Source organism: Lycorma delicatula, chromosome 1 (assembly GCF_047948215.1).
Source record: "Lycorma delicatula isolate Av1 chromosome 1, ASM4794821v1, whole genome shotgun sequence".
Classification (NCBI taxonomy): domain Eukaryota; kingdom Metazoa; phylum Arthropoda; class Insecta; order Hemiptera; family Fulgoridae; genus Lycorma; species Lycorma delicatula.
The window spans coordinates 221,888,293-221,912,631 of NC_134455.1; the positions used below are offsets into that span (position 1 = coordinate 221,888,293).

Here is a 24,339-nt window from a genome sequence, read left to right on the forward strand (position 1 = left end):
CCTAGGGGGCCCCCCGTACATGTGGGGGTCGCATGGGTGCGATGAGGCCGGAGACACTCTGCTCGTGCGTCTGATGGTGGCTGTGTGATGGTGGCTGTCTGATGTAAGCTGTGTGATTATTTAAGTTTTCTATCTTCACGGCTGTGTGAGTGTGTAACGCGTGAGTGTTGTGTATGTTAGTAGCTTGTCCTGTTTTTTGCAGGTTCTTGTGTGTTGTTGTTGTCAGCGTATGTATTTGACGTGCTGTATGTGTTGCTTCCAGTAGAGTTGTTTTTGTGGTGTGTGACACCGTTGGATTGTTATGACTGTGTTGTGGGCGGTTCCCCCTTCTTCTGATGAAATGTTTCTACAAGCAGTTCCAGGAAGGGGGAAGCCAGGGGTGGAGGTTTAGTCGGTAGTGCGCAGGTATACATACGCCCTTGGTTATAACTGGCGAAACCTGATAGCGAGCCCGACAATGCTTAGACGCCCGTAAATGGGGTTTCTCCAGCTCTTTAAAGAAAAATAAAGAACAACAGTTTGCCAATACAGATCCGAAATTTTGACTGATCGAAGAAGGCGGGTTTTAAAATAGTCTGCATCCGTATTAAAAAATATTAGTTATAGCTGCTGGTTATCCGTAGTAGGACGGGTAAAAAATTTTTTCCCCGGTTCTTAGCGTTACCCGACAAACACCCTTAGGAAGTGACCGTGCTTGTTTTATCATTTTTTAAAAAGTTTTTTAATTTTTTAAAATATTTTTTAGTCAAGTAACCAGAGGCAGGTGCAGCCATTTGCGTCGCATGTATAATTACAGTGGCAGTTGCTGTGTGGGTTGAACCATCGTCCCACCCCTTAAAAAATCGAAATAAAAAAAAACAGAAAATGTTTTTTAAATATTTATCTGAAAGGTATTTGCAAGCTCAAATCTAGTTATCTTGTTTAATATAGTTAGAAATGGGGAAAATTTGCAATTATTGTTAAAAATTTGTTTACATTTCTTCATCTCTTTCAAGGACAAATTTCTAAAAATCTAGAATCGGTTTTTAGATAATTACATGTAGATTACACACCAAAAATCAAATTGATATCTTCATTTGTTACCGAGAAATAAAAAAATAAAAAAAAAATACTTAAGTTTCAAAAAAATTCAAAATCCATTTAACCCTTTAAACTCGGAATTTCAAAAAAACTCTTTCTTAGTTAGCACTTACACCGTAAGAAGAACATGTATTCAGATTCTCATCAATTTATCTTTAGTAGTGTTTGATAGGCGTTGATGAATCAGTCAGTCAGGAAAAATTGCTATATAGGACAGATACACTGTTTTTAAGGGTCAAGTATGTATTTTAATAACTTATACCCGACACAGACTTTTCATAAAATTAAAACATTTTTATTAGAATTTTGAGAAAATTCACTTCATAATAGTCAGACGCAATTCACTTGATTACCTTGTTTGTTAAAGCTTGGAAACGGATGCTCTTTGTCGTTTATCACACTTGTTGATAACATTTTACTTGTCTACGTTTTACCACCTGTTTATATTTATTCACATCTGTAAATAATAATTAATGTACACATAATAACGTTCATCTCACTGTGTATTTTATAACTTGCTATATGGTTTACGGATACATTGTCTCTTTGACGTTAATCTATAAAACGATTTTTCTGTCCTCATAATTAACATCAGTTTTTTTTATAACATCAGAATCTAACGTTTTAAATGTATAAAGAAATAGCAATTATTACTCCACATGTTAAAAAATAACAAAATTTAGTTGGAAACCTAATTAGGTGTATTAATTTAATGTCAAGTTTAAAATAAATTTTCTAAACAGTGTAAAAATTTTCTTTTGGAGAATTTTTCATACTTCTATGAATCACTAAAACTGAAACCTAATGAATGCTGAAATATGAAGTAACTTTTTATATAATGCATGAACTTATATATTATCATTAAGTTATGTGATAGTTTAAATTATGGATTATGATGCTATTTTAACTTACACCGTGTTTCAATTTTTCTCATTATTGAGATGCACGTAAAGCATCACAATACATTGTATTGTGATAGAATTTAATAGCATTGTATTAGACTGAGATGAACGTGATACTACTCAGAGTCGCTTTCTCTGAGAGTAAAGATGTGAATTATACAGCCAGTTCCTGTGATGATTACAGTAAAGGTGTCACATATAGGCTGAATATCACTTCCTTTTTATGTAGGCTTGCCACGGTGATGTATGACATTTCTCAATTCAGAAAAAATGGGAAACCACCTCATTTCTCACTTCATTTTTATGCTTGGCCTGGGTATCTAGCTATTCTTGAGAAAATATATGCAAGGATAAGATCTATAATGAGAACATATATGTTACGAGTGACTGGTTTCTCATATTAGTTTCATACTACTGTTTAAGACAGTTAACATACGCATGAAATATGTATTATTAAATTATAACTACCATGAATTCTCTTTTTCTGTGATATTACTAAGTGGGTGAAATTTGGGAGCTGTAGATGGGTTAATATAATTTCTATGGCTATGTCTGTTGGAAATAAATCAACTTTTAAGCACCGGATGAACTTTCCAGATCGGTTCAGTAATTTCTGAGATTTACTTAGAAAATTAATTTTTTTTCTTCATGAAAGAAATAAAACTGGTGGTACATTGGTAAGGAAAATTAAATAAATGTTACATATTAAACAACTTAATCTATTAATACAACTTATTTATTCCTCTTTATTTTACGGAAAATATAATCCACGGTTAGTTTATTCAAAATTATTCAGGACCAACAGTTATCGCCTTTTTTAGTTAGAGATGTTAATGTTCCGTGATTATATTAGACGATGCTATTTTATAAGTTAACCAACATTTAAAATAAATTGGATATATCAAGCAAAAACAAGAATAGTAAAATTAATTCCGAAGATTATTGTTAATTCACACAGGTTTAAAATAGATATAATTGCTTCCTTCATTGACTCGATACGAACCGTTTCTATTCCTCAAAACTCCGGACCGTCTGAACAACAGATTACATAGGTCACTGTCAATCGTGCACGGCGAATCCGGATACGTGTTCAAGTGGTAGGCTCAAAGAACTTTCAGTCTTGTAAACGTATTTTTCATTACGAGGATTATGGGGACAATTTAATCGCAGTTTTGCTATAAACAAAAATTAGCCAGCATTACATTTAAAAAAATTAGATTAAAAACATTAGATTTAAAATTAGCAAAAAAATTAATTTTGAAACGAAAATCGTTACCAAAGAAAATTTCAACATAAATTCTTAATATGATTGTATCAATATGATTTTTGCTCTATCAGAATTAAAAAAAAAAAATCGGTAAAGAACCAGGTAGTTTATGTTAAAGATGTTAACAAAAACAGTAGGGATGAAATAGCCGATAAAACTATAACTAAACTAACACAATTACTTATTATACATTGTATGAGCTATGAATACAGTTTGTTAAAAACAAATCACTGTGTTCATTCACGTTAACTAGGGAAAAAGAGGAGTAAAGAGGTTTCACATTGTGTTCTTTCCCCAAGTTGAATACAATTTTTTTGTCAGTTCGGCAAACCTTTTTATATTATATAGTTAACCTTATTCAGACCTAAAATCACATCTCTTACGACTGAAATCTCTCTGTTCACGATATCTCTGAAAAATAGCTAAACGTTCAGAGAAAGAAACTCTTAGTGGGCCGTTGTACCGATGGTGCTGCATAAAATATCTTGCTCAATTCTCAAGTAAAATTTCTAGTGTAACATTTTAGTCCCAAACTTCTCACACATATTTCTTCGTTGAGGACCTTAATTCACTACAATGTACTTAACCGAAACGATTTCTCCCTTGCTAATCAGTGGTTACTTACTTTAGTTTTCAGCAAAACTGTTCGTAATTTATGATAAATCGGGGTAATTGCACTGGTACAAAAAATTTGACAATAATCAGTGTTCAATTTTTAGTAAATACAGACAAAAGAATAGAGGAAAATTAGAATAACGAGGATAGAATACTGTGCTACCTGCAATTTTAATACAATATTTATGCAAATCAATACGTAATATGTACACAGTTATATATATATATTAGCATCCCCATCGTGGCTTTACCCTCGCATAGGGTTACTTGCGTTTCCCGTCGCGGTCAATTTATTTTTTATTCTACCTGTTTTAGTCAAGTAATTGGAGGCAGATGCAGCCAGTTGCGACGTAAATACAGTACAGCCGCAGTGGGCTGTGTTGGTTGTGGCGCCGCGCCGTACACTATCGCACCCCTTCCAAAATCGAAATTCAAAAGAAAACCTGAAAATAGTTTATAGATGTTAGTTTATAGGTGCAGAAAGTATTTGCAAGTCCAAATCTAATGAATATCTCATTTAGTGTAATCATTTAGTGAAAATAGGGAAAATTTGCAATCATCGTTCAAATCTTTTGAACTTGCTTTATCGTTTTCAAGGTCGAATTTTGAAAAATTTAGATATTAGTTTTTAGATATTCACATGAAGATTACACACACCAATGATCTAGTTAATATCTTAATTTTTTACTTGAAAAAATTGAAAAAAAAATTGCCGGGTATCAAAAAAATTCAAAATCCATTTTAACCCTTTAAACAAGAATTTCATAAAATCTAAAAATTATATTTTAAATATTTTCATGAAAATTACTCTCACCAAAAATCGAAACGATATCTTCGTTTGTTACCGAGAAATTAAAAAAAAAAATAGTAAATTTCATTTATACTCCATATTAATCCTTTAAACTGCGAATTTCAAAAAGTCCTTTCTTTGTGTGCACGTATACCGTAATAAGAACATGTATACAAATTTTCAGTAATTTATCTTCAATAGTTTTTGCTAGGCGTTGATTATGAATCACTCACATGTTTTTTTACGTACATTTTTACTAGCTTTCTTCTGTCACGGCATCACCCGCGATATTTTTTTGATAACAAAATTTTCTATTTATTTATAAATAAAAATCATTTAATGAAGAATATTGCTTTTTGATTTTCATTAAATCCTGATAAAACGGTAAATTTTTGTTAAAAATAAGGAAGGAAAGTACGATAAAAAACAAATTGTTGCCCAATGCTTACATATATATGGCCCTGATAAGGGCCATTTAGAAAGTAGTACTTAAAAGTTCGCTTCAAAGTTCATTGTGGTAAACATTGCATACAAATGGAAATAATTTATCAGCCCTTACCAACTAACACAATCCACCATAAGTTGAACCTTTGAACATTTGAACGAAATATTCATCACAGCTCGAATAGTTGTGACCCCAGTTATTTTCTCTCATAGTTAAGAATTCCTCCCAATTCTCCACTACCCGTGACACAATTATTTCATGCACTTCAGTCGCCAATAGCTGTGTATAGTGCACGAGATGAGAAAGAAATCGAATAAAACACGCTTCATCTCCTACAATGGGTATAATTGTATTAGGTAACAATTCTCCATTAATATCTAAATATTCTATGCGAAATTTTGTGCGTTAAATTAATTAATTTTGATGAATTTCTAGCATCCCCATCGTGGCTTCGCCCGCGCTATACAGTTACTTACATTTCCCATGGAGGTTAGGAGATATCTTCCCGTCACGGCTGACTTCGCTCACCCTTCCCGTCTAGCCAGAGGGATCTGCCTCTTGGATCCCGTTGTGTTTATTAAACTCATGCTTGAAAATAATAATGATAATAAAAATTAAATGCTGTTAAATTTACAAAAAATATAGTGTATTGTCATTTTTCAAAGAAACAGTTTGGTCAGTACAGGACCCGAAACTTTGAGTGATCTTTGAATGTGGGCTTCAAAACAGTCGGCCTCCATCTTAAAAATATTAGTTATAGCTGGTTACCCATACGAAGGACGGGTAAAAATATGTTTTTCCCGCTTCTTATCGTTACTCGACAAACACCACTAGGAGGGGACCGTACATCGTTTCTCATTTTTAAAAAAAAATCTATTTACTTTCATTTTATTGTTTTAGTTAAATAATCAGAAACAGGTACGGCCAGTCGCATCCCTTAAAAAAACGAAATTAAAAAAACCCGATAATGGTTTTTAGATATTTGTCTGAAGAGTATTTGCAAGCTCTAATCTACTGAACATCTCGTTTTATAGTTGGAAATTCACTCCTTTTAAGGTTGAATTTCGTAAAATCTGGAAATTGGTTTTTAGATATTTACATGAAAATTACAAACTCTAAAATCAAGATAATATCTTCATTTGCTAACGAGAAATTAAAAAAAAGTAAATTAACTCCATTTTAACCCTTTAAACTTTGAATTCAAAAAATCCAATCTTAGTGTTCACTTACACCATAAGAAGAATATGTACGCAAATTTCCATCAATTTATCTTCAATAGTTTTTGTTGGACACCGATGAACGAGTCAGTCAAGATAATTTACTTTATAGGTAAACACACAACAGACACACACACACACACACACATCAGAGAGAGAGAGAGAGAGATCATTACATAATAGGCTTATATTGACATAGCAGGGTTATTTAAACTGATTTTTTCACTTACTGGATTCCCACAGTTAACTTTTTTGAATGGAATGATAAGAATTAGTTGGCCGATAAAAACTCGCACGTAAGAACAATGATAAAAAACGCCACGTCTATTAAAAAAAATGTTACCTAGACCGCTGATAACAAACCAATAAATAAAACTTTCCTTTGTATTGATTTTATTAATTACAGTAATAATCACATAAAAATATAACAGACAGGTATGATAATACTTAACGACTAATCAAGTAATTAGTGAAATATTTTTTTTATGCCAACATTGTCGGATAAGCTCAGTTAATATATGAATAAAAATAAATATTAAAAAGGATGCATGATTTTGTAATAAAAAAATTATATAAATCTATAAAAAAAAATAAAACATTAATTAGAGTATTTGTTCTCATATGAGCTCAAATAATACGCATACATATTATTCTTTTATGTTAATAATTTATCTTCCCCCGAATTACTCATCATATAATCAGAAAATTGGATGCCAAAATTATTGAATTATAATAAATTATACATACAAATATATAAATAATAATTTTAATATGTACACCTTAGAAATTATGTTTTTATGTTTGACGATAAGTATTGCTTGTTACATTAGTCTAGCGTCTAGATGTTCTGATTTTTATCGATAATCACATGTTGAGTCAATCTTCGGCTCATTATTTTTGGTGTATTGAAAAGAGTAACATTTATTTGCCCCCCCGAAATCGGCTTGTTTGTTACATTTTATTTTTATTCTGCATAGAGGCATGAACACTTACACCGATACCTTGTAGACACTCACATATTAAAAAAAATAATTCAGTTTTTGTAAACTTGAAGTGAAAATTCAATTCAAGATTACAGTACACATTTAAGTATGTACTGCAAACTTGAATTACTACAAAAATTGCATTTTTTTGTTACTGATTTTAAGTTAGTGCGATTGCGTAAATTCGAAAGAAAACGTTATTTTATTGATTTTTCATATGTTAAAACATTTTCTAACAATTCTAACGAAAACAAACTTAAAATGAGATTTAAATATCTTGCGGTAGGTTTAAACTTGTGCTCGTATCATGCAGGTTTTGATTTCTGTCAAACCCATGATACGTATTATTTATGCAAGCCGTTTCATAAATCTGTATCATCCTTAATTATTAAGTCGTAATAAGACGTGTGGATAATGCCGGTAGTGTCATCAGTTTGAAGCATTGCTTCCAACAGGTAGTTCATACGGATAGATGAAAGACTGAAAACAAATTTTTTATAATTGTAAAGATAAATACCCATACTTTAATGAGAATTTTATGTAGCAAAAATTAAATTTAGACATAAAATATTTTTTAAACAACTACAATCTTCCTACCGCAAAAAATTAATTTTACTTAAGTTATGTAAGTGGAAGAAAAGCTTATATTCGTTATTCTTTTATTATTTTATTAAAAGCTATTTCCCATATTATGTGCGTAATCGTATATATCTTGCGTTAGAAAGTCTAATATTATTAATTAATTCTCATAAAACAGCTGAATTTTGTTACAATATTATAAGTAAACTATTACGATATGTAGGTCATACAATGCGTAAATTATCACATACTGCATGCTTATGGCCTATCAACTTCTATAAACGTTTATGTACAGTAATATTAATTAAGTTTATTTTGTCTACGTTCATGGCGTGTTTATGTAATTTTTGATCAGTCATTAAATTTTTCATGCGGTTAGTGGAGGAAAAGAACTGTATTTACAACATCAATAGATGAAACCCATCTTCATCTTCAGAATCGACGTATCTTATTAGTGAAAATACAAACGTCGTTAAAAGCCACTTGTTATATTCTAAATTTAATTGCGCATATCACACGTTATAAAAATTACCTGGACTCTTTACTTTTATTTATTACATCTTCTATCGTTAAAAGTATACGATAGATAGAATATTAGTAAACTATCGCACTATTACTAATAATATTATTTAACTCACCCGGATAAATGCAAAGCTTGGAGGCTCTTTACTGTCATCAAATGTATCGAAATCAAAATCCTCAGAACGTTCAGAATAACTTTCGTCATTATCATTGGTATCTGAATGGAGTCTAACGTCCTCCTGACTGGATCTTGAACCTGTGATATCACTCATAATACTTTATGTTATCGTCCGACTTATTAACACAAAATATTTCACAAAACAAATACACTCGCGGACACTAAAACACTCATATATTTTCATAATAATAAAAAATAATCTATACCATAATTATTTAGTAATATCATCAGAATTAGTTACGTAAAAACCTTTTTTTAACAAAACGATTAATAAAAATACACAAACATTCGTAAATACGTGATGTGTTCATAAATTCAACCTGAAAAACAAAAATTAAAAAAAATTAATCAATTTTAATTTTTCAAAACCAACTATTTCATTAAAGTAGTACTTTTATGCAAGAAGATTATCAGCTCAATATAATACGTATTGTTATTTCCTTATTGTATTTTCATTTTATTAAGTTTAATATTAAAATTAAAATTATTATTATGTCATAAAAAAAAAACAAATTTCCATGCTCATTTAATATTTTTATTATTAATCATTGATAACCAGTAAATTTATTTGGTTAAAATACATGTTGTATACTTTGTTCCTGACTAATCATTACCTTATTTAGTTTTATTACGTAATTATGTTATTAACCAATAATATATTTTGCCATGACATAACATCTAGTAATAAAAAAATAAAAATAAATAGTTTCTTATGTAGATTGTAATATTAGTACGAAAATAATTATTTTTAAAAACCGATGAGTACTCATTATTTCAATTATTGCGCCAGTAATATATAACAACTCTTACCACAATTTATAGTTTTAACAGTTAAAAACTACTATTATTAACGTATGTCTTTCATCTTTCAGATAAATCCTTACCGTGACAAAAAGAACAATAAAATGCCAAAATTATAACTTTACATTTATAATTATTTCTTTATTGTTTACAGAAACGTACAAATAATTTTCTTCAGACGTGAATAAGGTACATATAATTTTGAAAACTTTTTTACATCTATAGATAATGTATAATATCGTCAGGAAAAGTTCAAAATAATATGACAAAAAAAGATCGGGAAAAGAAGACAAATAATTAATTATTAAAATGTGTTAAAAATAGCGGTAGTGTTAAAATTAAAAAAAAAAACTCCAAAATATATACTCATTAAAGCTATTTTAGTTATTGCATGAAAAGATAATATTAATTAGCATGTTTAGAAAGAGATTACTTTCTGATCATAACAGGAAAGAGTAACAATCATCCTAAATTTTATTATATTCCTTACAATTGTTTTACGTAAATTCAGTCGTTAAATACATTGAAACACTTAAAATTATAATTATGATTTTAGCTTTCATAAAAAAAAGTATGGAAACTTGAATTGTAAATAATATGGGGTCTTCTCTTAAACGATCGGAATGTCTAGCGGAAAACTAGTCGTAAAGTCACCAGTTTAACAGCTGATTTTCGAAGTCAAAGGTTCTGAAATTCAATTCCTAGTAAAAGTTAGTTACTTTTCTGCGGATTTGAATACTAGACAGTAGGAACTGGTGTACTGGTAATACCGGCGTACCGGTGATACCGGTGATTGGAGTTCAGTTAACCACATATCTCAAGAATGGTCATCCTAACTCTGTACAAGACTGCACTTCTTTTACACGTGACATATATCATCCTCATCTCATTGGGCCGTGGGCTCTTTATTGTTCCAAAGCTGAATAAACTGCAACGTACACAATAGGAATAAAAAATAAACATTTTTAAAGTGATCAGAAACTTATAAGATACTGACCTGTAAAAAACAGCAGTAGTTGTATAAGTTAAGAAGGCTGGATAATTTAACGCGAGAGTGAAACAAAATGTAATCAGAAATATTAATTCACTTTACGTTTTCCAACCAAAAAACAAACATTTTTCTCGTTATTTGTTGAATAAATTATTTTATAAGTTAAGTTACTCATTATTTTATTATTATTACTCTGAGTAAGTACCAAACAGTCAACAATGTTATAAAGGCAGGTTATAAGTTAGATCCAACAAATCTTACAAGACTGCTATTTTTACTTAACATCAATGCAAAGATGATATATTGACGACATCAACACATCGACGAATAAAATGTGATCCTATTTACATAGTCTAGAGGTCGACATTAACGACAGGGTGTAACCTGGTTGTAATTTAATCATCAGACTGACCCACACCGAGACGGTGACAACAAGTCACATTAGTAACATTGGGTTTTAATCAAAGTAAACGTTTAGATGCAGATTCTTCATCTCAAAGAACAGTTTTTGTAATAGCCGATTGGTGACAATGTTAACAACTTATAAAACGAGTGGGCGAAATACATCTGAATGATGCAAATTTTTAAAAATAAAATTTTAAGCGATGTTATGCTTATATTTGGTTAAAAATACTTTAGAATTGGTAAACAGTGTTTAATTAATTTCATTTAGATATTACGGTGAGTGAATTATTGACCTCGTTTCCAAAATGTTCTTAAATAACATCAAATTGCAAACATGTATCTAAGAGAAAAATTGTGGATATAAAATAAAAAAAATCTGATGTGGACAACACATGACTTCCTTGTACGCTTATTACATTACATTTACACATTTTTTTTGAAATTTTTTGAAAAAGTACATAAAATTTTATTTCATTAAAAATTTCTGTATTTTTTCCTTTTTTTGTTGTTGAATTATTTAATCATAAAAAGTTTTACAATAAGAGGTTAATAATTATTAATAAATTAATATATTTAAATTAAAAAAAAAGAAGATGAAGTCTGATTCAAACCGTTGTGCCTTCCCCTAAGATCCAAATATTTCACTAATTAAAATTTTATTTCGCTATAACTCTGGAACCAATGAAAATAAGTACCACTTAGGTATCGTTGAAAATCCCTCAATGAGGGTTTATTACAGCAGTTAAGAAAAAGTCCAAAATCAATTTTTTTTTAATTTTGGGTTTTTTGGACACTTTTGGTTCAGTCGGCTGCCATCAAAAGGGGGAGGTGCAGAACTAGATGTTACAACAATTCTAAGTCCAAAATTTCAACATCCTACGGGTAATCGTCTTTGACTTATGAGACGTACATACTACGTACACACGTCACGCCGAAAACTAGTCAAAATGGATTCAGAGATAGTCAAAATAGATATTTCCGTTGAAATCTGGAAACAGAATTTTGTTTTGCGATCACAGTACTTCCTTTATTTACTTCGTACAAGGAAGTAAAACTCTAGAAAGAAAAGACAACAAAGACTATATATTTTTTAAAATTTATTTTTTATAACGACCAGTTAATTACTTATCATAGGAACTATTATAAGTAAAAGATATTTGTTCAGTAGCACAAATCACAAAAGTGTCAGCATTCTTCTCACATCAATGGAGTGAACTGAAAATATCGACTCTCGGCTCAATGTAAGACTGGCGATGTCAATGTTTTCAATTACTTTCAACTATTTTATGTAAAAAGCTAATACTCGAAGTTAAGTTTATAGCATCTCTTCTGCCAATGCTTTTACAATTCGAAGGCCTATGTGTTTAATTTCCATTACATATTAGTGTTTATAGTTTAACATATCAAAAATTAAACGCAAATCTGTAATTAAGCTTTTACACGGTTTACTATATGGTTAAATTTTAAAAATATTCAGATTATAGATTAAACACTTTGTTTATTATAGACATAGTATTTAATCTGTAAATATTACGTATACAGCGTGCTAGTCTTAACATGGAAGTTTAAATAAAAATTAATGAAATAAATCAAGTTGCTAAGACAAAATTATATAATACAATGTTTAACAAAATTTTAAAATTATAACAGTAAAGATAACACTTTTATTAGTTTCACTAAATGGTATTTTAATCAAAAATGTAATAAAAGTACTGAGAATTTAACCACTCTCTTTTTTATCTTTAGCCTCCGGAACCACCGTTACTATTACTTCAGAGGATGAATGAGAATAATACGTATAATGTAAATGAAGTGCAGTCTTGTATAGTCTCAGGTCGACCGTTCCTGAGATGTGTGGTTAATTGAAACCCAACCACAAAACAACACCCGTATCCTCGATCTAGTATTCAAATTAGTATAAAAGTAACTGCCTTTACTAGGATTTGAACCCAGAACTCTCAACTTAGTAATCAGCTGATTTACGATGACGAGTTCACCACTAGACCAACCCGGTAGGTTAGAATTTTACCACTAAATAATATCAAATTCTAATTAGAAATTAAAAAAAAAATGAAATTAATAAATCAGCTACGAATTAATGCGAGGAGGGAAAGAAAGGAAAATTACATAACTACAAAAATAAGGACTATAAATTAATGGTTTGTATATAAGTGCTTATAAAGCTTCAGAGACAAACAAAGTTAATTATTGGCTTAAAAATGTTATAGTATCATAATTAAAGGAATATAAATGGGGAGGAAACGAAGCCTTGTCATTATTTAAAACTGTCTGAAGTAGCTTTAATAATTTTTTAGAATCGCAATAATTTATGGTTACAAATAAGACCTATGCTAACTAGTTGGAATAGTTAAAAAAAAAAATTATGCCCAAAAACCGTCAACTAAAATTTTACTTAAAATCCAAAAATAAATGGATATATAATCTTTTTTCCAAATTTATAATATGGCAAAAGTCTTTGAAATTCATGCATTATATTTTTAAATATGATCTTTTGTGAAGAAAATTAGTACAATATTTTTAAGGAAATTTCTAAGGGATTTATTGCTGATCCATTTAGAAAAGACTATCTCTATTTTTTTTTACTGGAATAAAAGATGTACGGTTTAATATTTGTTAGCTAATTAAAAAAATGTAACCTTTTAGTTATAAAGTACTCAACTTCAACTCAAAAAATATATTAAACCGGTGGAAAAGTTACCTAATTGTTAATATATAAAATTTGATCTAAAGAATACAGAAAAAAATTATGTATAATAATTTTATGCCTAGGGCTTCGCTTACAACCAAATTTTTACTTTGCAAGATAACTTAGATAATTTCCTGACATAGCAGTTTAATTTACTAAGGTTTTATAATAAACATATCTGTTACTTTCACAGCCAAGTTTAAAATATATTTTTATTTTATTATTAAAATACCATTTGATTGTATCATTTAAAATAATTTGACGTAACTTATTTCAGTTAATCTGGATCCATTTGGGTGAGGTTTAACTAAAGCCCTACTATTATTAAACGTTATATTTCTAAACACGTACAGCCTTCATTTTGTTATACTGTTACAAAGATAAGTCAGTTTAAAGGGTGGATGAACTAGAAAGAACAGCCTGTTTAAGAGAATAAAGGTAGAAAAAAAGAATAACACCAGTGGAAGGAAGTCAAACTATGAGCGGTGTATTTTGTATGACATTACAAAAGTGGACTCTCGTTTCCAGCTGCCGATGATTCATTATACTATTCTTATAGACTCCCTCATGATGAAAATACAATACTCAAAAATTAATGAACATTCATTATTAATTATATATTCTTTTAATCTTTGAATGGGGGGTTATTTTTTGTAAAATGTTTGACAAAAAACGATATTTTATCGCCTTAAAATATATCGCTTAAGAAAAGAATAGAAAACAATGAATCGTAAAAACATACTTAAAAAAAATCAAAATTATTTACTTAAAAGATTTTTTTAGTTTCCTATTTTTCCATTTACATTACTAGATATGAAAACATTAATATCGTTTACACCAAAATTCTCATTGCTATCTTGCTATTCCTCTTCTAATACTCATTGCCAATGTGTGTTATGATTGACCGTATCACGTATTAAATCAGAAAATCTAAAAAAAATTACTTTTATATCATGAGAAGAAAGTTGTAATTTTGGGCGTACTTTTGAGACAGCCTCAAAAATACATTTTGTTTTACTTTTAGACTCTTGCCTCAAAGGTAAAGGAATACATGGATAGATCAAATTTCACTGAGTTTTTGGCTTTAATTTTGGATTTAAATTTGTTACTTACTCTAAGTTTTTTAACGGATGTACAAAAAAAATATGACGTTTTTTAATACAGCTAAAGATGCTATCAACGTCATAAAAATCACAATAATTTCATTATGATTAATTAAAAGTAATTATTTAATGAGAATTTCACATTCATCTAATAATTATCAAAGATTATTAAAACTACACATGCAAAGTAATTACCGTATTTTTATCACAAAGCTAAATTCAACCGGAAGTCATGTTATACTTTTCCCTGCGTAGGTAACACTGCACTTTGAACGGTACACAAGAGTACTATCACGAAATATATGAAGAGAAAATATGACTACTTGGTGTAATTAATTCTTTTAGAAGAATTTCTTAAAACTTTTATAAACTTATTAGATTTTAAAATATCGAAAACGAGCTAATTTTGGGTATAATTTTACTTTTACGCTAACGATTTTGTTTTTTATTCATTTAAACGCAAAGCAATAAAAGTAAATAAAAAATATGTAATATAATAATACGAATATATATTTCTAATGTGTACATTGCAATATGCTCAACTAGTGAACAATAAGCAACTCCCCAATAGCACAATGAGATGAGTATAGCATGTATGACGAGTAAATGAGGTATAGTCTTGTACAGACTTAGGCTGATCATCCTGAATGTGGTTAATTGAAACCCAACCACCAAATTACACCGCTATTCACTGTCTAACATTCAAATCCGTATAAAACCAACATAGTTAAATAATAATATAAAAAAATGTTTATTATTATTGCTATTTTTTAAATAAAAGAACTTTAATAAATGTATTAAAAACATAATTTATCTTATAATAGTTTAAAATTTTGAAGCCAAAGGTAAATACTATGAAGGAAATATAAAGGTGACGGTAATGGCAATTTCAAAGAAGCTAGCCACCTTGAAAATGCTAACCATCCTAAACACTGACAATACGTACTTATCAACTGTGATGAGATATTTAACATAGCCGGGGTCACCTGGCAAGTCGTACATTTAGTTTTTACTCATTTAGTTGTTAATTCAAAGCTCAGGCCAGACAGCAAACTTGTAATACGAAAACATTTTAACTAATTCTAACACAGCAAGTAGATTAAAAAGAGGAAGAAAAAACCCCAGTCTCTGCACATCCCAATCCTACATAGGTTAAAAAGCAATGTAATGTTAAGTAGTACTACAAAAAATATGTACGGATGTCATTAAAGTGTAGTAAGAGATTGTTTTATGTATATATAGACGAAAAATTCCAATTTTTTCCATTTCCATTTTTTTTTTAATTTTATATATGTCGGAGAATAAAGTACAGTGGAGTATCTTCCGACAAAACGATGAGAATATTCTTTAGAATATCTGTATTTTTAGTAGTTTTAAGAAATGTACCATTACTTGTAATGTTTTGTAAAATAAGGTTTAAATTGTTTTATTGCGGTAGGCTTAGGCCTAGGTAGGCACATGGTTGTCAACGTAGTCGGGATCCCAGGACGATAGGAGTATCATAAAATTAATAAGGAAAAGGAAATATGCAATAGGTATATTATTTGAGAATATGGAGAAAGGGTAGTCTTGCTTTGGAACCCAGATCGAACAGACGTCCTGGTGGTCGCGAATTCGTTATTTCCCTGAGCCTCGGTCTATCGCAAGTTGTTTTAATATTATTTGAATTCTAAATTGAATTAATCTTATATTGTAATTCGTGTGCTACTGAGTTATTGATAAGTGATAATTATCATTTGTAATTATTTCATTGTACGAGTTATCTACTCATTTTTATTAATTGAACTTTATTGTAATCTTATATATTCTCCACTTGTAATGGTGGGAATGAGTGAAGCACAAAACGTTGAATCCCTGACAAATCTCCTCGCCTCTCCGACATATATATATATATATATATATATATATATATATATATATAATATGTAGGCAAAAGTTAAAACCAGAAGCAAAATTCATTACTCATTTGCTTATACACGGCACTCTATAAGACACATGTGCAAACTTTACTGCATGCTCGTCTTTTTTTCTTTTCCTTAGGTGAGATTTGAGACAAATGATGACGGTCTGGCTATGCACGAAAGATCGTGTAAAATCGGACCCGATCGATTTAAGGCGAAGCAAAAAAAGATATTAATAGCTTAATCTATTTGTACCTTACTGTCAGACTAAATAACATGGCAATAACCTAGAGCCACATTGATACCCTCAACATAAAGTGCAACAACTATTATGCTATTCTGTTTCTGCGCACTTATTAGTAAACTGGCAAATTTACTAATAACTGGTAAGTACTCGTAAACCGGTAAGTTTACGATTTGCTACACTTGCAACGCACTGAATATTGACGTTATTCGATATTGGGACTGTAAATGTTATTACTTCATATCCAACATGATACGCACATATACAAAAGTATTTAATGAGGAATAGATGACATGAAAGGAATGGCGGATTAAAAAATTACAGAACCTTGCGCAAAATCTGTCCAACAGCAGCCGATTTAAAATCCTGCGTATTAACCACTAAATCAAGACGGTCTGCAAAAATGTATTTTAAAATCATTTTTACAGCTTTTAAGTAATAATCCACTTAAAATAAGCTAATCTGACTACTCGAAATAAAATTAATTGTAAAGTAATATTATTTGTAATTAATTTATACAGTACAAGCGTATGAGCATCGTTAGAATAGATTAATTTATTTTACACTGTTAAGAATATAAATATTGATGAATTAACCAACCGCATATTATAATTTTTTTTTATATTGTCACGAGTATAGATAAAAATTTGCCGATATAACATCTTAAATGTTTACTAATTTAAGTACAGGAGCACTATTTCATACCATTATACATTCTTCTGTACTGTACAAGTATTATATGAAATAGAAAAAATAAATACGTCAAGAAATTTAAATTATTATGGTCATTAAATTTCTGTAATGATTATTCAGATAAGTCATTTTTTTATTCTTAATGTTATAAAAGATAATGAAGCGAACAGTAACAGAGAAGGAACTGAAAAAAATATACCCTAGTCTGTGTGTGTATATATATATATATACGCGTATATTTCATAGCAAGTTGTAACTTAATAGTCACATGAAAGGCGTAGACTTGTTTGGGTTCAGAAACCTTACAGTATTAGTGACTTCCGATAGGGAGAAATAGAACAGCATTTTTTTCTTTCAATAACTCAAATGGGTCCCATATTAAACTGTGCAATGTGTGTTGTATGTCCATGTGATCGTTAATGATTATAATAATGTGTGTGTGTGTATGCATGTTTGGTTTGAGTGCGTGTGTTTGTAAAGAGATTTTATGGTTCCCATTTCCAGAATTCTTTACAGTAAGATTAGTTCTGATCTCACAGAATAATAAGAAATGAAATTAGTAAAGATTGGTCGACTACAGTGTTATCTGATTTATAAGTAACCTATGGTCTACTTTTTAGGTATATCCAGAGAATACAAATCTAGAGAATCATCCAACGTTTAATATCCTAGATAGCGAATTGTTATTTACAGTGATATTTAAAATGCTATACTATTATTTTTTTTATTTTTTTTTACATTTAACTTTTTCTGACCTTGCTCATTCGTGCAGAAATCGTTGCTGAACTAATGTGAAAACAGTACTAGTTTTTTTATTTCACTATCGATGCTGATAGAAAATTAGTTTTAATTAATCTTGGCAACCATATTAAAATATTCACGAATATACTCTATAGATTTAATTTAAAAATTGTTAGTAAAGTTAAAAAACTGAAGAAAGTAGACATATATTTAATTGGAATGAAAAGAAAGCTACTTCCTTACAAGTTCTTCTGTTTTACTCTAAACCGTTTACTGTCTCCCATCTTTCACGATACACTATCAAAGGATCAAGTGTTATTTTTCTTACCGACAAAAACCTTGTTTATAATTATAGAGAAAATTAATAAAATAAAGCATATTGTGACGTTAATTAAATAAGAAATTGCAATTTATTATTATTTTGTATACTAAAAATTAAAAGGATTTTTTTTTTTGTTTCAATTAAAAACTTTTATAAGCAAATTCGTTGATATTATATCTGGTCTGTGACACTTCAGGATCCAGATTCAAATCTAAGTAAGAATATCTTTGACTAAGCAGCTTAAATACAATAAGTTTCACTGGGGGGTTAGTTTAATTCCGCTGTCTCAGAACTAGTCACCTTTTGTTGGACAAGAATAACTAAAACCAACTGGTAGGTTAGGGTGTGGCTAAGGCTAAAAATGCTGCTAAAGCAGTGTTATAATAAATGTAGTTCATGTTAACTGTGGTCGCTGTAATAAATGTAATTTAATGAAGAAATAAACAACCTTTTACCATAGTTCAGTCATTCAGTGAATTCAACTAGGATAAACAAAAGTAATAATAAATAAATAAAACTGTACTCCGAAGAAAAACGATTATAAATAAAAAACAACCTTTTAATTTAAGGTTTTGAAGTCGTCGCCATATGAAAAACCAACTGCCTTCAACTTATTAATTCTGTGACGTCAAATTTAAAAAAAAAATCGGAAAAGTTAGTTCTTGGCAATGTTTGTAAGTCATTATTAATAATTTCAATTCTTCATAAAACATGGGTAGGCTACAAAACAGAAAGTTTGACTGTTTGAAAAACGTCGTTTGAAATTTTTGAAAAGGTGAGAAATTTCGTCTTAATATAATAAAAAAGAAATTTTGAAAAATAATGTAAAGACAGTACTACCAAAAGTAAGTTAAGGTTGTCTGGAATGCGGTATTATTATTTTTTACCTTTTATATAATCATACATTCATACACAATAAGAACTCGAGTTTTTTTTCAAATCAGTTTACATATGTACTGCTTATACTTATACTTTCTGTTTTTTAATATAAATTATCTAAACAATTTTCTTGATTTCTGCGTTAAAATAAAACATAGAAATGGTGCACTGGATAAAAAAGATTTTATCGTACATAAATAAGAGTCGCGTCGAAATCAAAATTTTTCTTGTTATTTTTTTTTTAGTAGATTAAAAAATGGCTTCATTATTGTAATCAGCTGTAAAAAAAAAGTTACTAAATTTTCACCCTAAAAGTAAATTCTACAAAACCATTCTACAAAATTAATTAATCCTGAAAATATATTAAACTTTATATTATAACATTTAGAACAAAGAAAGAATAATTACTTTATATAAAAAGCATCAAAAATAATTCCGAAAAAATTAATAACAATAAGAATAATTAAGTAATAATTTATAGCCTATAGTTGAAATATCACTTAATAACAAAATTCAGATAAATTCCGGTTTTTAAGGACGTTTACATGTACCGGGTTAGGCAAGAACAGTAACTGGAAAAATTATCGAGTGAAATTGTTTCATTGATTTATGTTGTTTCTGAATCCGTGAATTCTTTAATAAAAATTTTGGCTTTATGAATAGACAATATATCTAGTAGAGTTTTTTTATCAAACGAAAACTCATGAATCACGAAACCGATGTAAAGGAAATTTTAGATAGACTACATATCTTTCAATTGATCGAAATCTCATTCGAATTTGAGATTCCTTACTATGAAAACATTAATGATAAAAAATTGCAGATTTTAGTTACTAAAACAAAAATTTTTCATAATCTTTTATTTTTGAATGTATATATATATATATATATATAAATATTTTTTTACTTCACCGGAAAATAAATAGCCGAAGTATGAAAGAGAAAAGGAAGGGTTGTAAAGGGTACCCACCTTCTTTATATCTTAAAGGGAAGCGAAAACAACTAAATTAGATTATAAATCATGTGAGGCTTAATTTTAGATGTGAAATATTACATTATCTTTGACTGTAAATCGTAAAATTTAAACTGAAATAAGATAGTCAAAATGAAAAATAAAGTATTCTTAAATTTTGAATTACTCCTAACCGTACTGAAATAATAATACAATAATGATAATAAATGTATATATGTTATATAAGACTGTTCTAGTATACGATTGCTACTCAAAATTTTATTTCTGTTGAAATATTAGTCATAAGGAATATGTTACTTAAGACATGAATGTATTCAAAGCGTTATAAAAATGTTATTATGATGAAATTTTTTCTTTGGTTCTATATGCAGCCCTCCCGGAGACGGATCGTAATTACAATGATTTAAGATCACGCAACTATCATTATTTGCTCGGAAAAAAGATCTGTATTAATATCTACACTAAACTCTGTAAACTAGTAATGTTCTTAAAAAATTCATACCCGAATAAAATATTATGCATTTATTTAATAATCACATTTAATTCAATTTATTTAATTTTTTCATTAATTTCAATTCTTTTCGGTAGATCGCTACTCTGAAATTGTTTAGTAGTTTGTTCTTACTTCTCTCGTTTCGACAAATAAAGATAAAGGAAATTTTACGCTGAAAAAAGTCCAAAGTTGTAGTAGACAACATTGCTAAAATTTTTTACACAATTTACGTCCCTGTTTTTAAGCTACTTATACTTCAATGTTAACAAAATTTTGACTGGCATCCTTGTGTAGATTATTGCGGTTTTATTAATTGATAACGAAGTTGCATCATTTTTTTTTATAAGATACTGTGTCTTTCTGGAAATGTATTCAAGTAATAATATGCATTTTATCGTTACTAGTAGTAAAAGAAGAAGAAATAACAATGTTTATTTAGTAAATTGATTTCAACTGTTCATTTGAAACGGTTATTTATACAATTTTTATCATTCTTTTATATCAAATAATTTCCTAATTGCCATTAGTAGAATACTGTTAAATACTATATCGTTTACAAGAATAATGAAATAATGTTTTAGCGAACGAACCGTGCGGTGCTCAGAGGATTGATCTCAATTTACGAAGAAGAATACAAAGTCTCTTCAGATAAGTATCTGGAGTTCTAAATGAATTAACACCTATATGATACGGCTCTTCACTTAAAATAAGAGTGAATTTTTTGATTAGAATAATTCTTCTTTTTATTATTGTAATAACAAAACGTTTAACTCTAATATTTAAATTCATATCCTATGTTCATTCGAAAAAAAAATTAATGAATCGCCATTTACTTTCGTTATTAATAGAAAAAAATTAAAGACATAATTCGTTTATGAAAAAAAAAAATTATATATATATTTATATGTTTAGTCACTCACGAACAGAGGTTAAACTAAAAGTAAAAAATTAACATCGTTAATTAATATATCTTTTCTAATAATAAAATGTATAATACAATATCATATTTTATAAACAAATATATTAGCCAGTTTACATAGGATGCTAAATAAAGCCATTACGTTGACATTTAAGCTGCTTAAAATAATGAAATAATAATTTAAAAAAAACAGGAGATTAAGATATTAAAATGTGTTTTAATTAACTGTATTGCATTTATAATTCTGATTCATAGATACCCGACTCTTTACCTGCAAAGCAGTAGATGTAGCTGGTAAAGGAAGCGCATGTTAAGATGTTAAACAACGTCCTTTTTATTCTTCTCAGTTTTTTAAAAAAATACATAAATGTCGAAATCAGTTGAATATATTCTAAAACTAAACCGAATTATTTTTTAGAACAATCATCAATAATATGTTACACTCTTTTAATTAATATAATACCATACGTAAATCACAGAGAATAAATCAGGTTATCATAAAAGATGAAAACAAAACAAACTTACTAAACACGGATTCCGTATGTGTGGCGCGCAAGAGATAACACAGGTCGGGCCGGTATGCAGCGTACGACTGTATGAGCATAAAGGGAGTCTATCAGGTAAACGCATGCGCAGTAACAAGGTGACTGATAGTATTGGATACCATGTAACAGTTACCTTCCCACTAAATATTAATACAGTACATCACAAAGGAGTTGTAGTTAATGCATCGACGTAAATTATACTTTTTTATTAACTGATCTATTAGTTCATTTATCTATTTTTTTTTTTTTTAACATAATGTTACATTTTTACACAAAAACGTTATTTTAAGAAAAATACATTACGTAATTTAAATTTTTATATTAAAAATATTTTCAGAAATAAAAGAAATTAATTTGTAAACATTATAGTATATTATTAAACATTTCTTGTGTATGCGTGTGTGTGTTTGTGCGTACATGCGTGCGCGCGCACGTATATGTATATATATATATATATAATTATATGGCTAAAGCAAATTTAAAATACGTCGTAATCAAATTTAATCGTTGGGGTATGTTAATTTAAAAGTACGCTGTTACAAAATATTATTTTATATATTATATAATCTTGTAGTGAAATGTTTCCACAATATTAACGTAGCCTAGATATTTATTAATAAAATTTACATTTTAGTTGTGGCGTGTATAAAACCTACGTAAAATACTTAAAAACTGAAAAAGTAAATTCGTGGTCGGTAATTTTTTGTTTATTTAAATGCTTACGCAAAAAACAAATTAGCTTTAAATTACTGCGTTTTTTAGTCACTGGCCATTTATCTTCTTTGATTTACTAATCTTTCTTGATTTTATTTCTTTTGTTATTTGTTCCTATTCACTCTTCAACTTTTATTTAACAATGTAGTTGCTAAATTGGTTAGATTTTGAAATTATTTGTTCATATGGCATGAATTAATTGTCTGCATTTTGTTTATTTAAAAATATATTGTTTTGAAAATAATTTCAAATAATTCATTTGAACTAATAATTGAATTGTGTATATACTACACAAATTTTAGATAAATAATTTAATGTGTATTGGAAACGAAGACAACGTTATAGTTATTATTAACTATATTGGTCTCATCATTTCGTCAACTATTTCTTCCAAAAATTTTATTTCTATAATTTTCATTTTATCTTTAATCCGACTTTAAAAAAAGTAGCAGGGTCTCAATTGTACTCGATTATGCTTTTTGTTTGTTAAAGATCTTCACCAAACAAACGGATCGATTACGACGATTCATTTTTTTTTTTTTTTTTTTTTTTTTTAGGAAATTCCTTCTGGGAGTCCCTTGCAAGTTTTACCCAGTAGAAGATTTTAAAAATAAAAAATGACATTTTCTACAAAGACAATTTGAACATTTTTTTTGTCATTTTCATTGCTTAATATTGATTTTTCTTGGCGAAATAATGATAAAATCAAAGTAAAACTTAGCTCAGATTCATAATGGTACCTTAATGCTTTCTTTTCGTTGAGATTTTTATTAAAAAGCAAGTTTCGCATCTTCGTGATTTTATCATACCCTTTTTTATAATTTCAAATTGAAATAAAATTAAAATAGGTAAAAAAAGTGACTTAATCAAAGGCACTATTCTTTTTTAATTGTTATAAAAATTATAATCGACTTACACCCTCAATTTGGTGCCCTTCAAAAAGCCGACGTTTAAAAAAAGGTCTGAGAACCTTTCATTATTATTTTAACTTTATAGTCAGGACATTCGCACATTTCACATATAATGCGACGTCCGGAAAACCGGACGTTGGTAGTTTATGCGAAATGTGCAAACGTCCTAAAACCGGACGTTTGCACGTTTCGTATAGACTGCCAACTAGCGCCCCGTGAGTTGGTTTTCTTTTTTCCCTCTTATGAAATAAATTTTATTATTTCCTCCGAAACCGTATTACAAAACGAATGTTCATTTGATAACTATCATATTTTTAACAATATGTTGGTAAGTAATATTGTTAGAAATAACTGATCTTTCGAAGAATAAAATTAAAGCGAGATAAAAAATTTGCTTGTCGTCTCGTGGGGCTCCTCAG

General features: G+C 28.9%; 1 protein-coding gene across 3 annotated transcripts in view; it reads right to left on the minus strand.

Moving 5' to 3' along the window:
- Positions 1-22,409, minus strand: part of Rhp (GTP-Rho-binding protein rhophilin) — a 312,084-nt gene extending 289,675 nt beyond the window's left edge. For 2 of the 3 annotated variants that reach the window (XM_075373148.1, XM_075373131.1), the window contains exons 1-2: positions 22,276-22,409; positions 8,517-8,898 (exon numbers count right to left, since the gene is read on the minus strand). In XM_075373148.1, the coding sequence (XP_075229263.1) occupies positions 8,517-8,672 (156 nt within the window). In that variant the 5' untranslated portion in view covers positions 8,673-8,898; positions 22,276-22,409. Of the gene's footprint in view, positions 1-8,516; positions 8,899-22,021 lie in introns of all 3 variants that reach the window. The other variant, XM_075373139.1, reaches the window with a different exon arrangement.
- Positions 22,410-24,339: the final 1,930 nt, after the last annotated feature.